The sequence below is a fragment of the Archocentrus centrarchus genome, chromosome 5 (assembly GCF_007364275.1).
Source record: "Archocentrus centrarchus isolate MPI-CPG fArcCen1 chromosome 5, fArcCen1, whole genome shotgun sequence".
NCBI classification, from domain to species: Eukaryota; Metazoa; Chordata; class Actinopteri; order Cichliformes; family Cichlidae; genus Archocentrus; species Archocentrus centrarchus.
Window position 1 is genome coordinate 32,061,821 of NC_044350.1, and position 19,076 is coordinate 32,080,896.

The 19,076-nt window shown below is 40.7% G+C and overlaps 1 protein-coding gene across 1 annotated transcript in view; it reads right to left on the reverse strand.

The window, feature by feature from the left end:
• Window positions 1–742: 742 nt before the first annotated feature.
• The window catches only part of kctd6a (potassium channel tetramerization domain containing 6a), a 28,149-nt gene continuing 9,815 nt past the window's right edge, over window positions 743–19,076 (reverse strand). The window contains exons 4-6 of the mRNA XM_030729354.1: window positions 12,151–12,403; window positions 1,858–2,016; window positions 743–1,712 (exon numbers count right to left, since the gene is read on the reverse strand). Of these exons, the coding sequence (XP_030585214.1) occupies window positions 1,602–1,712; window positions 1,858–2,016; window positions 12,151–12,403 (523 nt within the window). The 3' untranslated portion in view covers window positions 743–1,601. The remainder of the gene's footprint in view (window positions 1,713–1,857; window positions 2,017–12,150; window positions 12,404–19,076) is intronic.

The following is a 19,076-nucleotide window of genomic DNA, read 5'->3' on the forward strand; positions in this document are numbered from 1 at the left end:
TGCCTTCGATTGTTACTTCATTCACAAAACACTGGACCCCTAAGGCTCCTCCTGCATGTGGCTCATTCAGGCCTGGCCACCAGATACTGATTCTGGTATCCCTGATCTGAGGGTTCTGGATAACTAAGTTCTCATCTTCATAAGGACATTCAGAACCAGAACAAGACCAAAGGGGATTGAAATGACTCCAGTGACTCCACATTTATGCATATTTCCAACCATTAACTGATAAGCAGCCAGTTTATGGCTGGAAACGTGGATCTTTTCATTATTTTATATATATATATATATATATATATATATATATATATATATATATATATATATATATATATATATATAGACACACACACACACACACACACACACACACACACACACACACACACACAGTCAGCGGTATAACAGTTTTAGACAGTGATAGTTTCAGGCTTTTAATTCCTCAAAATGTAGCATTTTAAACTGTTTTAGCCACACTTGGCACTTTTTATGTCAATGGTCACAGTTGACTGAGCTCAAGAGCTCCAACCACCTGCTGTTCGAACCTTCTGCTGGAGAGGGTCAACCAGTTAATTATGTTGGCTTAAGGCATTGGTTCCTCAAACTTTTTCTGTCATGTCCCCCACTTCACTGCTGCAAAAAGATAAAAACATAAAATAAAATAAAATGCCCAACCACTTCCAATTTTGTTTTTAACCAATTAGTAACAAGAAAATGATCCAAGTTAAATTTTAACAAAACAAAGGCTGGGACAAAAAACCTTGTATATGTTTTTATTCATCATAACTTCACTTCATATTTTGTCTGCAGTTTGTTTGGACATTGAATGAAATGAGGGGTACCTAAGCCCAATAAAAAAAGGAATAAGGATTATTTTAAACTGTGAAACATGCAAAGCTAGTGTTGTGGAGTCCAAGAAAAACAATATGGAGCTACAACTGACCAAAACAAGTCCCTTTTAATATATAAAAAAAAGAAAAAAATATACACACTAAAATCTAATTCTGACCAGTTAGCCATTAATAATGCAAGTGATGTTTTATTTGTAATGAACACTGATTTGAAGACGACGTAGTTCTTATCTTATTGATGAGCCAAAAATTTAGTCATCATTCACAAAATATACTCAGAAGTATGAGAATGCATTCAAGCCATTATTATAACTGAACATGTACATTCAAAACCATAATTATTAATCTGCTACTAAAACCAATTTCAATCTAATGGTTTCCTCCAGATTAATGAAGTGTAACACAGAGAAAGTGAAGTGATCTGCACACAGTTTAAGATCCAGTTTATCTCAAAAGGTGTTGGATGGGGTTGACCTGGGTCAGCCAATCAAAGGGTCAAACACCGACTGCTTCCACAAGCTTGAGGTCTGTCCACAAACTTTTGTCCATTTAGTGTTTGTTTTAAAGCAGCAGTAATATTTGTTGAAGTCCTCGTGACTTCAGTGACCTCACCTCGTGCCCTCGTGCTTTAGTTCTGAGTGGATTGAGTCAAAAGCAAAAACGTACAATATTTACACAAAACAAACACAGTTTCTGTCTGATGGTACATTACAACAACTGTAATGTAAATCCATCCTTTGTTTTCATCCATCAGTCGTTCACTTTCCGAGCTCGGCGGCAGAATGTCCAGTGATGCTCCACTGTGTTCTCATTGGCCCGTTCGCTCATGTGATGAACACGTGTGTTGCGTATTGTAAAACCCTAAAACACAAAGACAAACAGTCATGTCACTGTATTAAGTCAAATTACATTATCATAGTTGTGTTTGTTTTAATGCTCCGATTTCTTCATGAAGAATGAATTTCTACACATGATGTTAAAGGCGAGTTAAATAAAATCCACTCACAGCTTTGGAGATGAAGTCGAGGAGGTGGACACGCAGGCTGACCTCCTGTTGATGGTCACATGGCCCGAAGGTGAAGGACACCTGGTAATCTCTGGTGTCCATCATGTGTTTGTTCCATTTTGTGAAACTGCTGGAGATGGACTCCAGCATTGCATGGACCTGAAGAAAGAGACTTGTGTGAGTGTTCAACCTTCACCATCTCTGCCAAAGAAGAGATTTTCTGTTAATCATGACGAATCTAGCTGTTATTTCCTCTGGTCTGAAAGTGTGTGGAGAAGAACTGGATTTTATGGTTCAGTCTAAAGCGTCAGAGATGCAAGAGGAAAACCACTGACCAGTAACTATGGAGCGATAGATAAATAGATAGATGCATTTTTATCAGGTTTATGACCACAATGCATTTTTTTTTCATTAAAATCAGCAACATTCAAGCACTGATAAAAAAAAATATGAATGAATGAAGACAGAATAAAATCTTTTTTGTGTATGAAAGTTCCCTGTTTTTCTTCAGTTTTGATATTCATAACGAAATATTTTTGGAGTCTTGAAAGATTAGCGAAAATAATCAAAAATGCTGGCGGTGACTGACAACTTCAAGATTCACTACATTACCAAAAGTATTCACTCGTCTGCCTTCACACACACAAGAACTTGAGTGACGCCCCATTCTTCTATTCTTCCAGAAGCACATCTGTGAGGTCAGACACTGATGTTGGAGAGAAGGCCTGGCTCACAGTCTCTGCTCTAATTCATCCCAAAGGTGTTCTATCAGGCTGAGGTCAGGACTCTGTGCAGGCCAGTCAAGTTCTTCCACACCAAACTCCCTCATCCATGTCTTTATGGAGCTGCTTTGTGCACTGGTGTGCAGTCATGTTGGAACAGAAAGGGGCCATCCCCAAACTGTTCCCACAGAGTTGGAGCATCAAATTATCCCAAATGTCTTGGTATGCTGAAGCATTAAGAGTTCCTTTCACTGAAACTAAGGGGCCGAGCCCAACTCCTTAAAAACACCCCCACAACACCATGGACTTGTTTCACAGGCGACATCCTATCACGGTACTGCACTCGAATGCACTGAGCTCCCGAAAGTGACCCATTCTTTCACAAATGTTTGTGGAAGCAGTCTACATGCCTAGGTCCCTGGTTTTTAAATATCTGTGGCCATGGAAGTGATTGGAACACCTGAATTCAATGATTTGGATTGGTCAGTGAATACTTTTGGCAATATAGTGTATTCCTTTGGCGACGAAAATGTTAAGTGAAAAGCCATTTACCACCCAAGCCATATATTTCCCATAGTGATATCAATCATAAAATTGTTTGTCCAATAACTTTTCTTCTTTTTGCAAGGCAAGGATAAAGAGACCCTAGAAATACTTTTTTATTTATATATATATATATATATATATATATATATATATATATATATATATATATATATATATATATATATATATATATATATCCCCTTTAATCACTACACTGTGATGTTTTGCAGTGAACCGTGGATAACAGACATGCCCACCAAACATTTCGATGTTGAATAACTGATCCCTTTTCTCGACATCTAGTCTTGGTTGGAAAATCATTACAAAATAAAAGTTATGCCCAGTTTGCCATCAGTTGGATGTCTTTGTTGGACTTTCTTAACAAGTGAAAGTTTGTGTTTAAGAATTGTTTTATATTGTCTTTAAATCTATCAGAACAAAATTAAGTAAATAACTTTATTTGTACAGCACTATTTAAAGGACACAGTTACAAAATGTTTCACATCTGGACTAAAGCCACACTTTAAAGATGAGTATACATGTTCAGCATACAGACAGATGGTCAAACTATTAACGTTCCAAATCATTGAATGACAGTAAAAGTTTAATTTTTGCAGTGTTTCTGAGATGAAAGAAACAGGAGAGATGTGAGATTCAAAATTTTGTTTGGCAAATATGATACCAAGGTTCTTAGCAGATGATCTGATACTGCTGGTGAGGGGGGCTAATGTAATGACTAACCTCCTTAGAGAGGTTGTCAGGGCTGAAGAGTTTTCCAGGACTGAGATGGAGGAAAGTTGAAGACATCTAATCATGAATGGCGATGAAGCATTCACCAAGGTTTTAGAGGCTGTTTGGCTTAACAGAAACATGCAGCTCTGTATCATCAGTGTAGTAATGGGAGAAGATGCCTTTGAAGCTATTTAGTAGAAGCTGATTAGGACCCAAGGGAAACATATGTAAAGAAAAGACAACTGATCCAAGGATTGAGCTCTGAGGGACTCCACATACGAGGGGCACAGATAAGGGCATGTACTTATTAATCTGAGTTCTGTATCTGTCAGTTAAGTATGATGAGAACCATTTGAGAGCTGTGCCAGTGATGCCAACCCAGTTCCATAATCTGTCAATAAGAATGGCATGATGATGGTGTCAAAGGCTGCAGGTAAATCTGGGAAGACTAAAATGGAATATTCACCTTTATCCAAACACATAACAGTATCATTATTCATTTGAATTTATCAAAGGTGTTTCCCTCAACCAGCTGAAGAACCTTCTCAAGAATTTTGAAATTAATGTAAGTTTTGGAAATGGGCCTATAATTATCTAACAGTGGGATCTAGGGAGGGTTTAATAAGCAGGGGAAAGACACTAGCTGTTTTAAAGTAATCTAGTACGCAGCCAGATGAAAGGTTTTGATTCATAATAGAGAGAAGACAGGGGGAGATGTCAGGCAGAAACTCTTTAAAAAATTTAGCAGGGATAATGTCAGTTGGGCAGGAAGAAATGCACATGTGTGAGACTATATCTGTCATGGAAATCACATTAAACTCAGACAACAGAACAGAATGAGGCACTTGGGCGAGATGAAAGGATCCAGACTTGAATTGTGACTTGATACCAGTGACGTGCAGTCAGGGGAGGCAGGTGAGGCACGGCCTCACCTGTCATCGTGGAAATATAAAATTAAAAAATAAATTAAATGGTTATATTCATTCAGTGATTTGTATTTTAAAGTTCTTTTCCATTTAACTACACCATTTTTGGATTAGTTTTTTCAAAATCGCTGAATTTTTGCATTTGCCGGTCAAATACTAAGAGACGAACGGTGAGGCACCAGCCCGGCGAGCCGCACCACGGATTGCGCAATCCGTGGTGCGGCTCAGTATAGTCATTGCCAATGACTACTAACTGTGCTGGCATGCTATGCAGTGAGACCGGATTACTTTCCCTTTGCATGTGGCTATTAAAATGTTCTAACACTTTTACTATATGAACTAAATTTATATATTTTAGCTGGTGTATATAATGCACAGTTTTTTTTTGTTGTTTTTTTCATTAACAACTGTATGTGTGTAATGCATTCTTGTGTTGAGCGATCATGAAACTGCTGCGAAGAGACACTAGGTGAGGCACGCAGTTCTCGTGCCTCATGGTAGGGGGCGCTGGTGATCCCAGGGACTCTACGACTCCTCGGCGGCAAGCTACCATAAACAGTTAGCAAGGCCTGTTAGTTTTTCCTGTTGCTTGGCCTTATGTTCAACCTGGAAGATTACATAACTCAACTGAAAGAATTTTCTAAACTGGACTTTCAATCGAAGCAGAAGATAATAATTAAAGGAAGACCAACACCGGAGCTAAAAGGTTTGCTTCAGACTATGTTAATGTTAAACAAAACAACTGTTGCCAATCAAATGGTGAATAAGCTATATGTTTGTAAATCTGATGTGATGACGTCAGTGCCTCACCAGTCACGACCCTCACCGCACGTCACTGCTTGATACTGTTGAGTTTGCCAGCAAAGAAATTTAAGAAATTCTCCACAGTTATCACAAGACATGAGACGAAAAGCAGACTGAGTGGGATTATGTTTATTGTTGTTAATCACACCAGTGAAATAAGATATTCTTGCATCTTTGATGAGTTGGTTCTATGTGGTTAGCAACACCTTCATTGTGGAGGTGGTGTACATGGAAATTTGTGTTTTTCCCCCATCTTTGTTCATCTTTTCTGCACTTTCTTCTACAGCGGTGAATCTGATCGCTGATCCAAGGAGAAGGACTGATGATAAACCAATTAACTAATTCACTGATATCAGAAAAAAATATGTGTTTATATGGTCAGATTAGAAAGCAGAGCTGAAAACCTAGATGCTGAATTCTCATTAAAGACACAAGACTGAGCAGTTTGCTTGTGGGAAGAAAACACTGGCTGACAAAGCTGACAAAAATTATAATTCAGTTCAATTCAATTTGTATAGCGCCAAATCACAACAGTCGCCTCAAGGCGCTTTGTATTGTAGGTATAGACCCTACAATAATACAGAGAAAACCCAACAGTCAAAACGACCCCCTGCGAGCAAGTATTTGGCGACAGTGAGAAGGAGAAACTCCCTTTTAACAGGAAGAAACCTCCAGCAGAACCAGCCTCAGGGAGGGGGGGTCATCTGCTGTGACCGGTTGGGGCTGAGGGGAGAGAGACAGGACAAAAAAACATGCTGTAGAAGAGAGCCAGAGATTAATAATAACTAATGATTAAATGCAGAGTGAAGTATTAACAGAGTAAATAAGGTGAATGAACAGAAAGTGCATTATGGGAACCCCCCAGCAGCCTAGGCCTATAGCAGCATAACTACGGGAGGGTTCAGGGTCACCCGATCCAGCTCCAACTATAAGCTTTATCATAAAGGAAAGTTTTAAGCCTAATCTTAAAAATAGAGAGGGTGTCTGTCTCCTGAATCCAAGCTGGGAGCTGGTTCCACAGAAGAGGCGCCTGAAAGCTGAAGGCTCTGCCTCCCATTCTACTCTTAAGTATCCTAGGAACCACAAGCAGGCCATCCAAAAGATAATCTCTCCAGCATGTCCTAGGTCTACCTCAGAGCCTCCACCCTGTAGGACATGCCCAGAACACCTCACCCCAAGGGGCACCCAGGAGGCATCCGAGTCACATGCCCGGACCACCTGAACTGGCTTCTTTCGATGTGGAGGAGTAGCACCTCTACTCTGAGCCCCTCCTGCTCCTCACCTCATCTCTAAGGGAGAGGCTTGTATCTGATCTCGTTCTTTTGGTCACTACACAAAGCTTGTTGGCCATAGCCGAGAGTAGGGACGCTGATTGACCAGTAAACCGACACCTTCATTTTCAAGCTCTCTCTTTGCCACAACAGACCAGGGTAGCGTCCACATCACTGCAGATGGAGCACCAATCCCTCAGTCACTCTCCCGCTCCCGTCACTCATGAACAAGACCCCAAGATTCTTGAACTCCTCCACGTGCAGCAACTTGTCCCTGACACACAGTGGGCACGCCACCCTTTTCCTGCTGAGAATACCTCATTTTTAATCCACCACAGTTGAATCATGCATGATATATTATGAAGCACTCACGTTGCCAGGTTACCATCTAGCAGCTGGCTAAAATGACCTGCTTATAGCCTTTATGTATCTACAACATCTTACGAAAACATCCTGTTTTTAATTTTTAATTTCATGACAATAACATCTCAATTATATATAAACAAGCTGAATTATACACAACAGGCTAAAATGATCTTAATGGCTGCTAAAACAGCTTGGCCACTGAAGGGTTAAAATATTAAGACTCCTTCTCCTGACACAGATTAACCCCCTAATACTCATTTCTATTCATTAAATTACATATTTAGAGTTTTCTTCCCCATTTACACAAGATGTAACTCAACACTTTTAGTATTCATGAATCTATGAATATAACATCAGCCACTGACCCCCCCCCCCCGAGAGCGTCCCTCTGCTTCTGTGAGCCCCTTACACAAGTTGCAAGCCACATGGAGGGGAGAGAGCGCCAGTGTACACTGCTGAAGTGTACCTTTCATTAAGCAGGAGAGGAAAAACCTGAAGCAAAATGTAAAAATCAGGAGTTCACAGACAGCAGAAAGTGTGCTTTTCTAGGTGTCCGGAGGAAAAAAATGCAACACTTATTGGAAAGATTTTATTGCACATGCATGCATCTTTCTTCTCTACTCTGTGTCTCTGTAAGGTGCTTTCACACAGGACGTGGCTCATGCTGTTTTTTGAAACCAGTTTTTTTACTTCCGCCATGTTATGATTTTGGTAGCGTATACGTGCATGTGTCATTCTGCCTGTAACACTTTTTCGGGGTGTGGAGTGAAGTCATGATAATAATGCGTTAAAATGTGGTGTGAAGACCGAGGTCTTCAAGGTCAACTTAATGATTTATTGGTCCAAAATTCACAAAAAAACCCCAAAAACTTTTAACTTAGAAAAGATGATTCTTACACATGTGGTGTGTATCATCAACATATACAAAATACCGTATAAAGATCTAAAAATATCATCACATTTGACCTCTGACCTCTCTTTCAAGGTAAATACATTGATCTAAAGGTCAAACTGATAATGCCATACAGGGCTGTTTATAACTGTGTTTCTTATGGTCGTTGTTTGTATTGACAACATATAGGAATATGGGAATAATATATGGGGATTCTAAATATCACATTACTTTGGACCTCTGACCTTCAACAAGGTCAAATAAGGTTAAACTTTCATAAAATGTCTAATCTTTAAAATTGTGCTAAAAATTCTACTGCCTTTGTTTATTGGCAACATTTAGGAAATTATACTGGTATATGGGATTCTAAATATCACATTATAGTTTCATCCAAATATCATGTCACATTTGACCTCTGACATGTTCAGATCTGCCTCTTTGAAGTGGACTCCAAAATGTGTTATATTTTTAAAGAAAGTGTTGTCATTAGAAAGAATGAATCCACAGAAATAAAAACTATATGGTGGAGGCTTACGCTCTGAGTGCTTCTTGTTTTCTTTGAAACGATGGTCTGGCATTGCGCTGAGTAAAGTGCAAGTGCAGCACAGCAAGGGGGCTCCTTTCGATCTGAACTTTGCTATCACCCTCACAGTGCACAGAAAAAAAGGACCCAACCGGCAGTAAGAAAGGGAGGTTGATCACTGCAGTGAGTAATCAGCCTGTTGTACATGAACACAGTAACAGCTTATTTCATTCTAACTGCTGACTGATGCTCTATTTTTTTAAGTTTTTGGTCACAGCAGCTTTATTAGCAGTAGACAGGAAATCAGGGAAAGATACAGGGAACACACATGGGCAAACTGGCGACAGGCTAGGACTCGAACCCAGCGCTGCCCGCATTGCAACACGGCATATGCTTGTGGTCGCTGGATTTAACCACTAAGCCACCCAGGTGCCCCTGACTGATGCTGTATTAGTTTGCCTTGTAAGTGCTTTGTCATCACGCGTTGAAGCAATTTGGTGAGTAGGACACACGGCAGAGCAGACCTAGGCTTTGAACAGTCTCCAGGCCACATCTGGCCCTTTGGTCGTCCCTGACTTGCCTGCATGGGAAGTTAAGAGTCAAGCATAAATAAGTATACAAGATTGAAGGAACTGTGGGAAACCTGGAGACTCAGTTGAAAACCAGAGTGGACAATTTTGACTTTTTCTCTGGAAAAGAGCTGATATATCCACAACACAGTCCAGTTACTCTTTGTCTTTGTAGGTGGGATAGTGAAATTACAGCTGGTACCAATGAGCTCAATGAAAGGGACTATGCCAGGCAATTCAATTCAATTTCAATTCAATTTTATTTATATAGCGCCAAATCACAACAAACTGTCGCCTCAAGGCGCTTTGTATTGTGGGTAAAGACCCTACAATAATACAGAGAAAACCCAACAGTCAAAAACGACCCCCTATGAGCAGCACTTGGCGACAGTGGAAAGGAAAAACTCCCTTTTAACAGGAAGAAACCTCCAGCAGAACCAGGCTCAGGGAGGGGCAGTCATCTGCCGCGACCGGTTGGGCTGAGGGGAGAGAAAGACATGCTGTGGAAGAGAGCCAGAGATTAATATCAATTAATGATTAAATGCAGAGTGGAGTATAAACAAAGTAAATAAGGTGAATGAGAAACAGTGCATTATGTGAACCCCCCAGCAGACTAGGCCTATAGCAGCATAACTAAGGGATGGTTCAGGGTCACCTGATCCAGCCCTAACTATAAGCTTTATCATAAAGGAAAGTTTTAAGCCTAATCTTAAAAATAGAGAGGGTGTCTGTCTCCTGAATCCAAGCTGGAAGCTGGTTCCACAGAAGAGGCGCCTGAAAGCTGAAGGCTCTGCCTCCCATTCTACTCTTAAGTATCCTAGGAACCACAAGTAAGCCAGCAGTCTGAGAGCGAAGTGCTCTGTTGGGGTGATATGGTACTATGAGGTCTTTGAGATAAGATGGTGCCTGATTATTCAAGACCTTGTATGTGAGGAGAAGAATTTTAAATTCTATTCTAGATTTAACAGGGAGCCAATAAAGAGAAGCCAATATGGGAGAAATCTGCTCTCTCTTTCTAGTCCCTGTCAGTACTCTAGCTGCAGCATTTTGGATCAGCTGAAGGCTTTTCAGGGAGCTTTTAGGACAGCCTGATAATAATGAATTACAATAATCCAGCCTAGAAGTAATAAATGCATGAATTAGCTTTTCAGCATCACTCTGAGAAAGGATGTTTCTAATTTTAGAAATATTGCGCAAATACAAAAAAGCGGTCCTACATATTTGTTTAATATGTGCATTGAAGGACATATCCTGGTCAAAAATGACTCCAAGATTTCTCACAGTGTTTCTGGAGGCCAAAGTAATGCCATCCAGAGTAAGTATCTGGTTAGACACCATGTTTCTAAGATTTGTGGGGCCGAGAACAAGAATTTCAGTTTTATCTGAATTTAGAAGCAGGAAATTAGAGGTCATCCAGGCCTTAATATCTTTAAGACATTCCTGCAGTTTAACTAATTGATGTGTGTCATCTGGCTTCATGGATAGGTAAAGCTGAGTATCATCTGCATAACAATGAAAATTGATGCAGTGCTTTCTAATAATACTGCCTAAGGGAAGCATGTATAATGAAAATAAAATTGGTCCTAGCACAGAACCCTGTGGAACTCCATAATTAACCTTAGTGTGTGAAGAAGACTCCCCATTTACATGAACAAATTGGAGTCTATGAGATAAATATGATTCAAACCACTGCAGTGCAGTACCTTTAATACCTATAGCAAGCTCTAATCTCTGTAATAAAATGTTATGGTCAACAGTATCAAAAGCTGCACTGAGGTCCAACAGGACAAGAACAGAGATTAGTCCACTGTCAGAGGCTCTAAGAAGATCATTTGTAACCTTCACTAATGCTGTTTCTGTACTGTGATGAATTCTGAAACCTGACTGAAACTCTTCAAATAAACCGTTCCTCTGCAGATGATCAGTGAGCTGTTTTACAACTACTCTTTCAAGAATCTTTGAGAGAAAAGGAAGGTTGGAGATTGGCCTATAATTAGCTAAGACAGCTGGGTCAAGTGATGGCTTTTTAAGCAGAGGTTTAATTACAGCCACCTTGAAGGTCTGTGGTACATAGCCAACTAATAAAGACTGATTGATCATTTTTAAGATTGAAGCATCAATAATGGCAGTGATGTGTTCATGAAGGTAACTGCATGCTTGGATAGTCTGGGGCTGAAACAGAACAAAATGGCAGGTGTTACAACAGCTGTCCAAATCAGACAGGGAAAAAAATGTCGGGACTTTTGTAGCAGATGTAAGCTAAAGTGACTGAAATGAACCCAGAAGTGAGAACCCAGAATTTTTGCATTTTATTATACAGCAGGTGCAAGTCAGTGCTAAAATTAACCATGTTGCTGATGTTGTAACTAATGCAGTTAAATTCAAGACTCGAGATTCAAGAGACTTTATTTGCCATTTGTACTCACGCAAGGTTTGGGTACATAGGAATTCTTGTGCAGCACTTTCGAGTAACAGTGCAAAAAAATATAAAATAAATATACACCAAATATAAAAGTTGGAAATAGCAGTGCAAGATATAAAAAATATAGATAGAAAATAAAATAAAAAAAGGCTACTTAAGTAGAAAAAGGGTGATTTCTTACTCGGTGCACCAAACAAACACACAATCAACTAGATGACCAAACATTCATTCCACATATACAATTTCATACCCGCCAACAGATGTAAACAATGGCCTGGAATTACATAGAAAATATTAAGGGAATGCTAACCTATAAAAATATGTTTTCAGCAGACGTTTAAAGCAAATCAGATTCAGCCGACCTGATAGGCTGAGGAAGGCCATTCCAAAGTCTGGGCGCTATAACCTCAAAAGCACGCCTCTGGCTTTAAAATTAGGGTGTGGAACAGTTAGGAGACCCTGGTTAGAGGATTGGAGAGGCCGGCTGCTATATAGCCTCACCGAGCCTATTTCTACTGACCTTAGTGGTGATGGTGAGCTGGGTGATGATGACTGCGACGGGGTTGGAGTACTTGGAGAGCTTCCTGGTGCTCGACAGCTCCACTACCTCTTCATAGGTATCAGTGGGGTAGGGCGGCAGTGGCTTGGGGTCTCCCAGGCACTGGATCAGGGGCTCGATCTGATAGAAGTCAGCCTCCTTTCTGAGCAGCTCTGTCTCCTTGAAGTCACATGGCAATGTGAGCTCTGATGTTCGCAGGAAGTTGAGGATGTAGCTGAAACAGCAGAAACACAGATGGGATCAGTTGAGACTGCTGAGACAACGTTTCTTTCCAAGTCTGAGCTGTCAGAGTGAGGACACGAGGGGCAAAACCTGCTAAATTACAAAAATTCAGATTTTTTTTAAAAGGGTAAGGCTTTTCCTTATTTTCTATTAGATCCAATGATGGATGCCCAGATTAAAAATGGCCAAAGTTAAAAAAAAAAAAACAAATAATGAGGTCAGTGTATATGCAAGTGTTCCCTCTGGTTTTTCTGCTGCATTAAAGAGAGGATATACCTCATCAGTGTCCAACAAAGTATTTCCCCCCACTGGCACCCTGAACCAGTAGATCAGACTTTAATATCTTTATATACTGCAGAGTAGCCTAATCTGTGATATAGCACCATTTAGAAGCCTGATATGCTAAATGGTGCGTCCATATTCTACCACTGGGTCGAGGTCCTGGGGCAGGCTGTCTAAGCAAAGATGCCCAGACCTCCCTCTCCCAGCCACCTCCTCCCGTTCTTCAGGGGACAGCAAGGCACTCCCAAGTCAGCCAAAAGACACGGAGGTAGATTTACTAACACAAATTAGTGTAAGGCTGCAAATGAACGAATGTGAATGTTAGCAGATCACCTGCAAAACTGCCCGTTAACTTCACAAGTGCCACCATTCACGCCAGCATAATAACCCTATGCTGGACGTGAAGCACAATTTCTCAGCTTTCAGAAACCGTTTGAATTTTTCTAACAGGACAAACGGTCACATAATTACGATAATTCAAAGTGCATTTGATCAGACGCTTCAGCTGTGATACGTTCGGCATTAACCAGCTGTTCACGGCAAGTAAGGGCAGGTAACAGATGCATTGGCGCCCACTGTTAAAGGGTTAAGTCCTAAGCTGCAGACTTGTTCATATCCCACAGATGCTCGACTGGATTGAAATCTGAGAAATTGGAGGGTGAACCTGCATGGTTCATGCACATGGTGGTGGCACTGCATCACAGCAAAAAGGTCCTGGGTTCGAATCCACCATTTGGTCAGGGCCTTTCTGTGTGGAGTTTGTATGTTCTCCTTGTGTCTGTGTGGGTTCTCTCCGGGTGCTCCGGCTTTCTCCCATATTCCAAGGACATACACTCAGTGGAGTTAAGTAGACGTATGGGTCTCTGTCTCCCTCTGTGTCAGCCCTGCAACTGTCCAGGGTGTACCTCGCCTTTCTCTCAGTGGCATAGGGGATAGGCTCTAGCCCCCCGCAACCCTGAATTGGATAAGTGGAAGAAAACACCTCAAAAAATCAATGAACCATTTTTGCTTTGTGAATTATCCTGCTTAAAGAAGCCAGAGCTATCAGGGAATATCATTTCCCTGAAAGGGTGTACATGCTCTGCAACAATGCTTAGGTAGGAGGTACGTGTCAAAATAACATCCATATAGATGGCAGGACCCAAAGTTTCCTAGCAGAACTTTGCCCAAAGCATCACACTCTGCCTCTGCCGGCTTGCCTTCTTCCCATAGTGCATCCTGTTGCCAGGTGTTCCCCAGGTAAGCAACCCACGCACACCTGGCCAGCCACGTGATCTAAAAAAAAATGGGATTCATCAGACCAGGCCACCTTCTTCCATTGTTCTGTGGTCCAGTTCTGATGCTCACGTGCCCATTGTTGGTGCAGGGGTCAGCATAGGGACTCTGACTGGTCTGTGGCTATGCAGCCCCATACACAACAAACTGCGATGTACTATGTATTCTGACACCTTTCTATCAGAACCAGCATTAACTTTTTCGGCAGTTTGAGTTACAGTATCCCGTCTGTTGGATTGGACCAAACGAGCCAGCCTTCGCTCCTCGCGTGCATCAGTGAGCACTGACTGTCCAAGACCCTGTCGCTGGTTCACTACTGCTCCTTCCTTGAACCACTTTTGATAGATACTGACCACTGCAGACTGGGAACACCCCACAAGAGCTGCAGTTTTGGAGATGCTCTGACGCAGTTGTCCAGCCGTCACAATTTGGCCCTGGTCAAACTCGCTCAAATCCTTATGCTTGCCCATTTTTCCTGCTTCTAACATTGACTTTGTGGACAAAATGTTAACTTGCATCCCACTAAAAAGGTGCCAATGATAAGAGAGATAATCAGTGCTATCCACTTCACCAGTCAGTGGTAGCAAGATTCAAGATTCAAGGTCAGAAAATTAAAGGAACACTTTTTGATCAGTGTAGCATCAAATCAGTTAAACTACTGGGATATTGATCTGCTCAGTTAAGGAGCAGAGGGGGTTGTTAATCAGTTTCAGCTGCTTTGGTGTTAGTGAAATTAATAACAGGTGCACTAGGGGGGCAACGATGAGACAACCCATGAAACAGGAATGATTTTACAGGTGAAGGTCTAATAAAACTAATAAAAAAGTTCCAGTGTAAATGCAGATTTCATGAATTTCCACATTTAGTTCTGCTCTGTTTCTATGAAATTCTAGTATTACTGAGGACCAGACATACGTGGAGCTCGGCTCTAAAAATTTGTGTTAAGGACTCAGTGCAGAGAATGTTTTTACACTGCGTTCACAGCTTTAAGGTATGCACCTGTGCCAATTACACACTCGTTCTGATAAACGCATCACAAATAAGAACTCTCCTAGTGGCAACTGTCACATATGTAACAGGGACAAATTAAGAGTTTTTTTTCTGTCTAATGTTTAGTGCAACAGCATATTGCAAACCAATATCAGGTTTGTGTGACTGATTTAAATACTGTTAGCAAAATGTTGTGCTGTAAAAGGCCAACTTCTATAAATTCTTATGAGGGAATTTAGAGGGCGCAAAATTCCCTTTCTGATACCTTTTAGTCACAAAGATTTACACTGTGCCCCTCCAGTGAGCACCTCACCAAGCAGACAGACATGCTGGTCAGATGCCCAAATCACCTCAACTGGCTGCTTTTGATGCGGAGCATCTCTACCCTGAGCCCCTTCTGAATGACTGAGCTCTTCACCAACAAACGGACCCCTTACTGTGTTGGCGGTGTTTGTGTGCTTGAGTGATACCACAGGCTATGTTGTCAGGGGCAACTTGCACCAGTAGCGCCTCCCACGACAAACAGGTCCTTGGTGAGGGGCCAGACTAAGTGCAATTCAAAAAAATCCCTATGAATCTAGCAACCTCGCCCTGATGAAGGGTCCTAACCATGGAACCAGGCCTGCAGGAGGGGCTTATAAATACAGGAGAAATGCTAAAATATACCAGTAAGGGTAAACGAAGGATAAAATGAAGGATATTTTGAGATAAAAGGCAATGAAAATATGCTTAAAATGAAAAGAGTGATTATGGTTTTGTTTCTGCAGTAGTGACCTTCAGCATGTACTCAAATTAAAACAAGGTTGCCTGTTATATGAAAATATATGCATGTTTTGCCTAACGTCTGAGTATTAGTTAGCTATTGCAAAAACACTCCAACATGGAATTTTGGTTTATACATAAATGTAACACTATGCTCTTAGCCCTAAACAGAAGCCCACGGTACACCACTGGAGACCCAGACAGAGTTTTAATTCATTTGAATCTCAGAATCTTAGTGTTGTACATCCTTAATTAGAAAACTCAAAAAAAAAAAAAAATCTGTTTTATTTGTTATCTATCATCCACCTGGTCCTTGCTCAGAGTTTCTGTCTGATTTCTCAGACTTTTTATCTGATTTAGTGCTCAGTTCAGATATAATAATTATAGTGGGTGATTTTAACATCCATGTAGATGCTGAAAATGACAGCCTCAAAACTGCATTTAATCTATTATTAGACTCAGTTGACTTCTCTAAAAATGTAAATGAGCCCACCCACCATTTTAATCACACTCTGAATCTTGTTCTGTCATATGGCATAGAAACTGAACATTTTCCTTGAAAATCCTCTATTGTCTGATGATTTCTTAATAACATTTAAATTTGCAATAATGGATTGCACAGTTGGAGAGGAAATGGCATCACTCAAATTTAGAAGATGTTCATTTAGCCTGAAAAAGAAAGAAAAAAAAAGTTTATTGCTCTATAAAAAGCAGTAAAGCTAGGACATCTTACTATTCATCACTGATTGAAGAAAATAAGAACAACCCCAGGTTTCTTTTCAGCACTGCAGCCAGGCTGACAAAGAGTCAGAGCTCTGTTGAGCTGAGTATTCCTTTCACTTTAACTAGTAGTGACTTCATGAATTTCTTTAGAAATAAAATTTTATACATTAGAGAAAAAAAATTATTCATAACCATCTCAAAGACTTATCTTTTATGTTCAGCTAATTTCAATACTGCTGATATTTATTTAGGTTCGCTCTCTGAGTTTCTGAAAATCTCAAAACCATCAATGTCTATAATCCCCATTCCTACAAGACTGCTCAAAGAAGACTTACAATGCTTTGATCTTAAATATGATCAATCTATCTTTATCAATTGGCTATGTACCAGAGGCTTTTAGGGTGGCAGTCTTTAAACCATTACTTAAAAAGCCATCACTTGACCCAGCTGTCTTAGCTAATTGTAGGCCAATCTCCAACCTTCCTTTTCTCTCAAAGATTCTTGAAAGAGTAGTTGTAAAACAGCTAACTGATCATCTGCAGAGGAACGGTTTATTTGAAGAGTTTCAGTCAGGTTTCAGAATTCATCACAGTACAGAAACAGCATTAGTGAAGGTTACAAATGATCTTCTTAGAGCCTCTGACAGTGGACTCATCTCTGTGCTTGTCCTGTTGGACCTCAGTGCAGCTTTTGATACTGTTGACCATAACATTTTATTACAGAGATTAGAGCTTGCTATAGGTATTAAAAGGTACTGCACTGGAGTGGTTTGAATCATATTTATCTCATAGACTCCAATTTGCTCATGTAAATGGGGAGTCTTCTTCACACACTAAGGTTAATTATGGAGTTCCACAGGGTTCTGTGCTAGGACCAATTTTATTTACATTATACATGCTTCCCTTAGGCAGTATTATTAGAAAGCACTGCATCAATTTTCATTGTTATGCAGATGATACTCAGCTTTATCTATCAATGAAGCCAGATGACACACATCAATTAATTAAACTGCAGGAATGTCTTAAAGACATTAAGGCCTGGATGACCTCTAATTTCCTGCTTCTAAATTCAGATCAAACTGAAGTTCTTGTACTCAGCCCCACAAATCTTAGAAACATGGTGTCTAACCAGATACTTACTCTGGATGGCATTACTTTGGCCTCCAGTAACACTGTGAGAAATCTTGGGAGTCATTTTTGACCAGGATATGTCCTTCAATGCACATATTAAACAAATATGTAGGACCGCTTTTTTGCATTTGCGCAATATTTCTAAAATTAGAAACATCCTTTCTCAGAGTGATGCTGAAAAGCTAATTCATGCATTTATTACTTCTAGGCTGGACTATTGTAATTCATTATTATCAGGCTGTCCTAAAAGCTCCCTGAAAAGCCTTCAGCTGATCCAAAATGCTGCAGCTAGAGTACTGACAGGGACTAGAAAGAGAGAGCAGATTTCTCCCATACTGGCTTCTCTTCATTGGCTCCCTGTTAAATCTAGAATAGAGTTTAAAATCCTTCTCCTCATATACAAGGTCTTGAATAATCAGGCACCATCTTATCTCAAAGACCTCATAGTACCATATCACCCCAATAGAGCACTTCGCTCTCAGACTGCTGGCTTACTTGTGGTTCCTAGGATACTTAAGAGTAGAATGGGAGGCAGAGCCTTCAGCTTTCAGGCGCCTCTTCTGTGGAACCAGCTCCCAGCTTGGATTCGGGAGACAGACACCCTCTCTCTATTTTTAAGATTAGGCTTAAAACTTTCCTTTATGATAAAGCTTATAGTTAGGGCTGGATCAGGTGACCCTGAACCATCCCTTAGTTATGCTGCTATAGGCCTAGTCTGCTGGGGGGTTCACATAATGCACTGTTTCTTCTCATTCACCTTATTTACTTTGTTTATACTCCACTCTGCATTTAATCATTAATTGATATTAATCTCTGGCTCTCTTCCACAGCATGTCTTTTCTTTCCCCTCAGCCCAATCGGTCGCGGCAGATGACCCCCCCTCCCTGAGCCTGGTTCTGCTGGAGGTTTCTTCCTGTTAAAGGGAGTTGTTCCTTCCCACTGTCGCCAAGTGCTGCTCATAGGGGGTCGTTTTTGACTGTTGGGTTTTCTCTGTATTATTGTAGGGTCTTTACCCACAATTCAAAGCACCTTGAGGCGACTGTTTGTTGTGATGTGGCGCTATATAAATAAAATTGAATTGAATTGAATTGAATTGAATTGAATTAACTATGGCGCCTTTCCGCCAGTCCTCCAGCACCGCACCACTTCGCCAGCACCTGTTGAACAGGGTCGTCAGCTCTTCCTCCATGGCTTGGCCGCCGTGTTTCAGAAGCTCCGCTGGTATTTCATCAATATATTGCTTGACTTTTGACTTCAATATAATTCCATACTCGTCTTATCCATAACTCGAATTTGCAGTTTTCCAGTGAATGCTCATTAAAACAGCGACTCTGTCTTTGTGGGAGGCAGGTAACGGGTGCTTCAGTGCAGATAGCCCAGCATCGTACGGTTAACTAATATTAGGACCACTAGGATCCTGAGGGTGTCACTACAAAGTTAGATTTCAGATTATAATATTTAAGAATTAGTGTCTTGAAGGTGGTACCAATCCAAGGCTTCTGT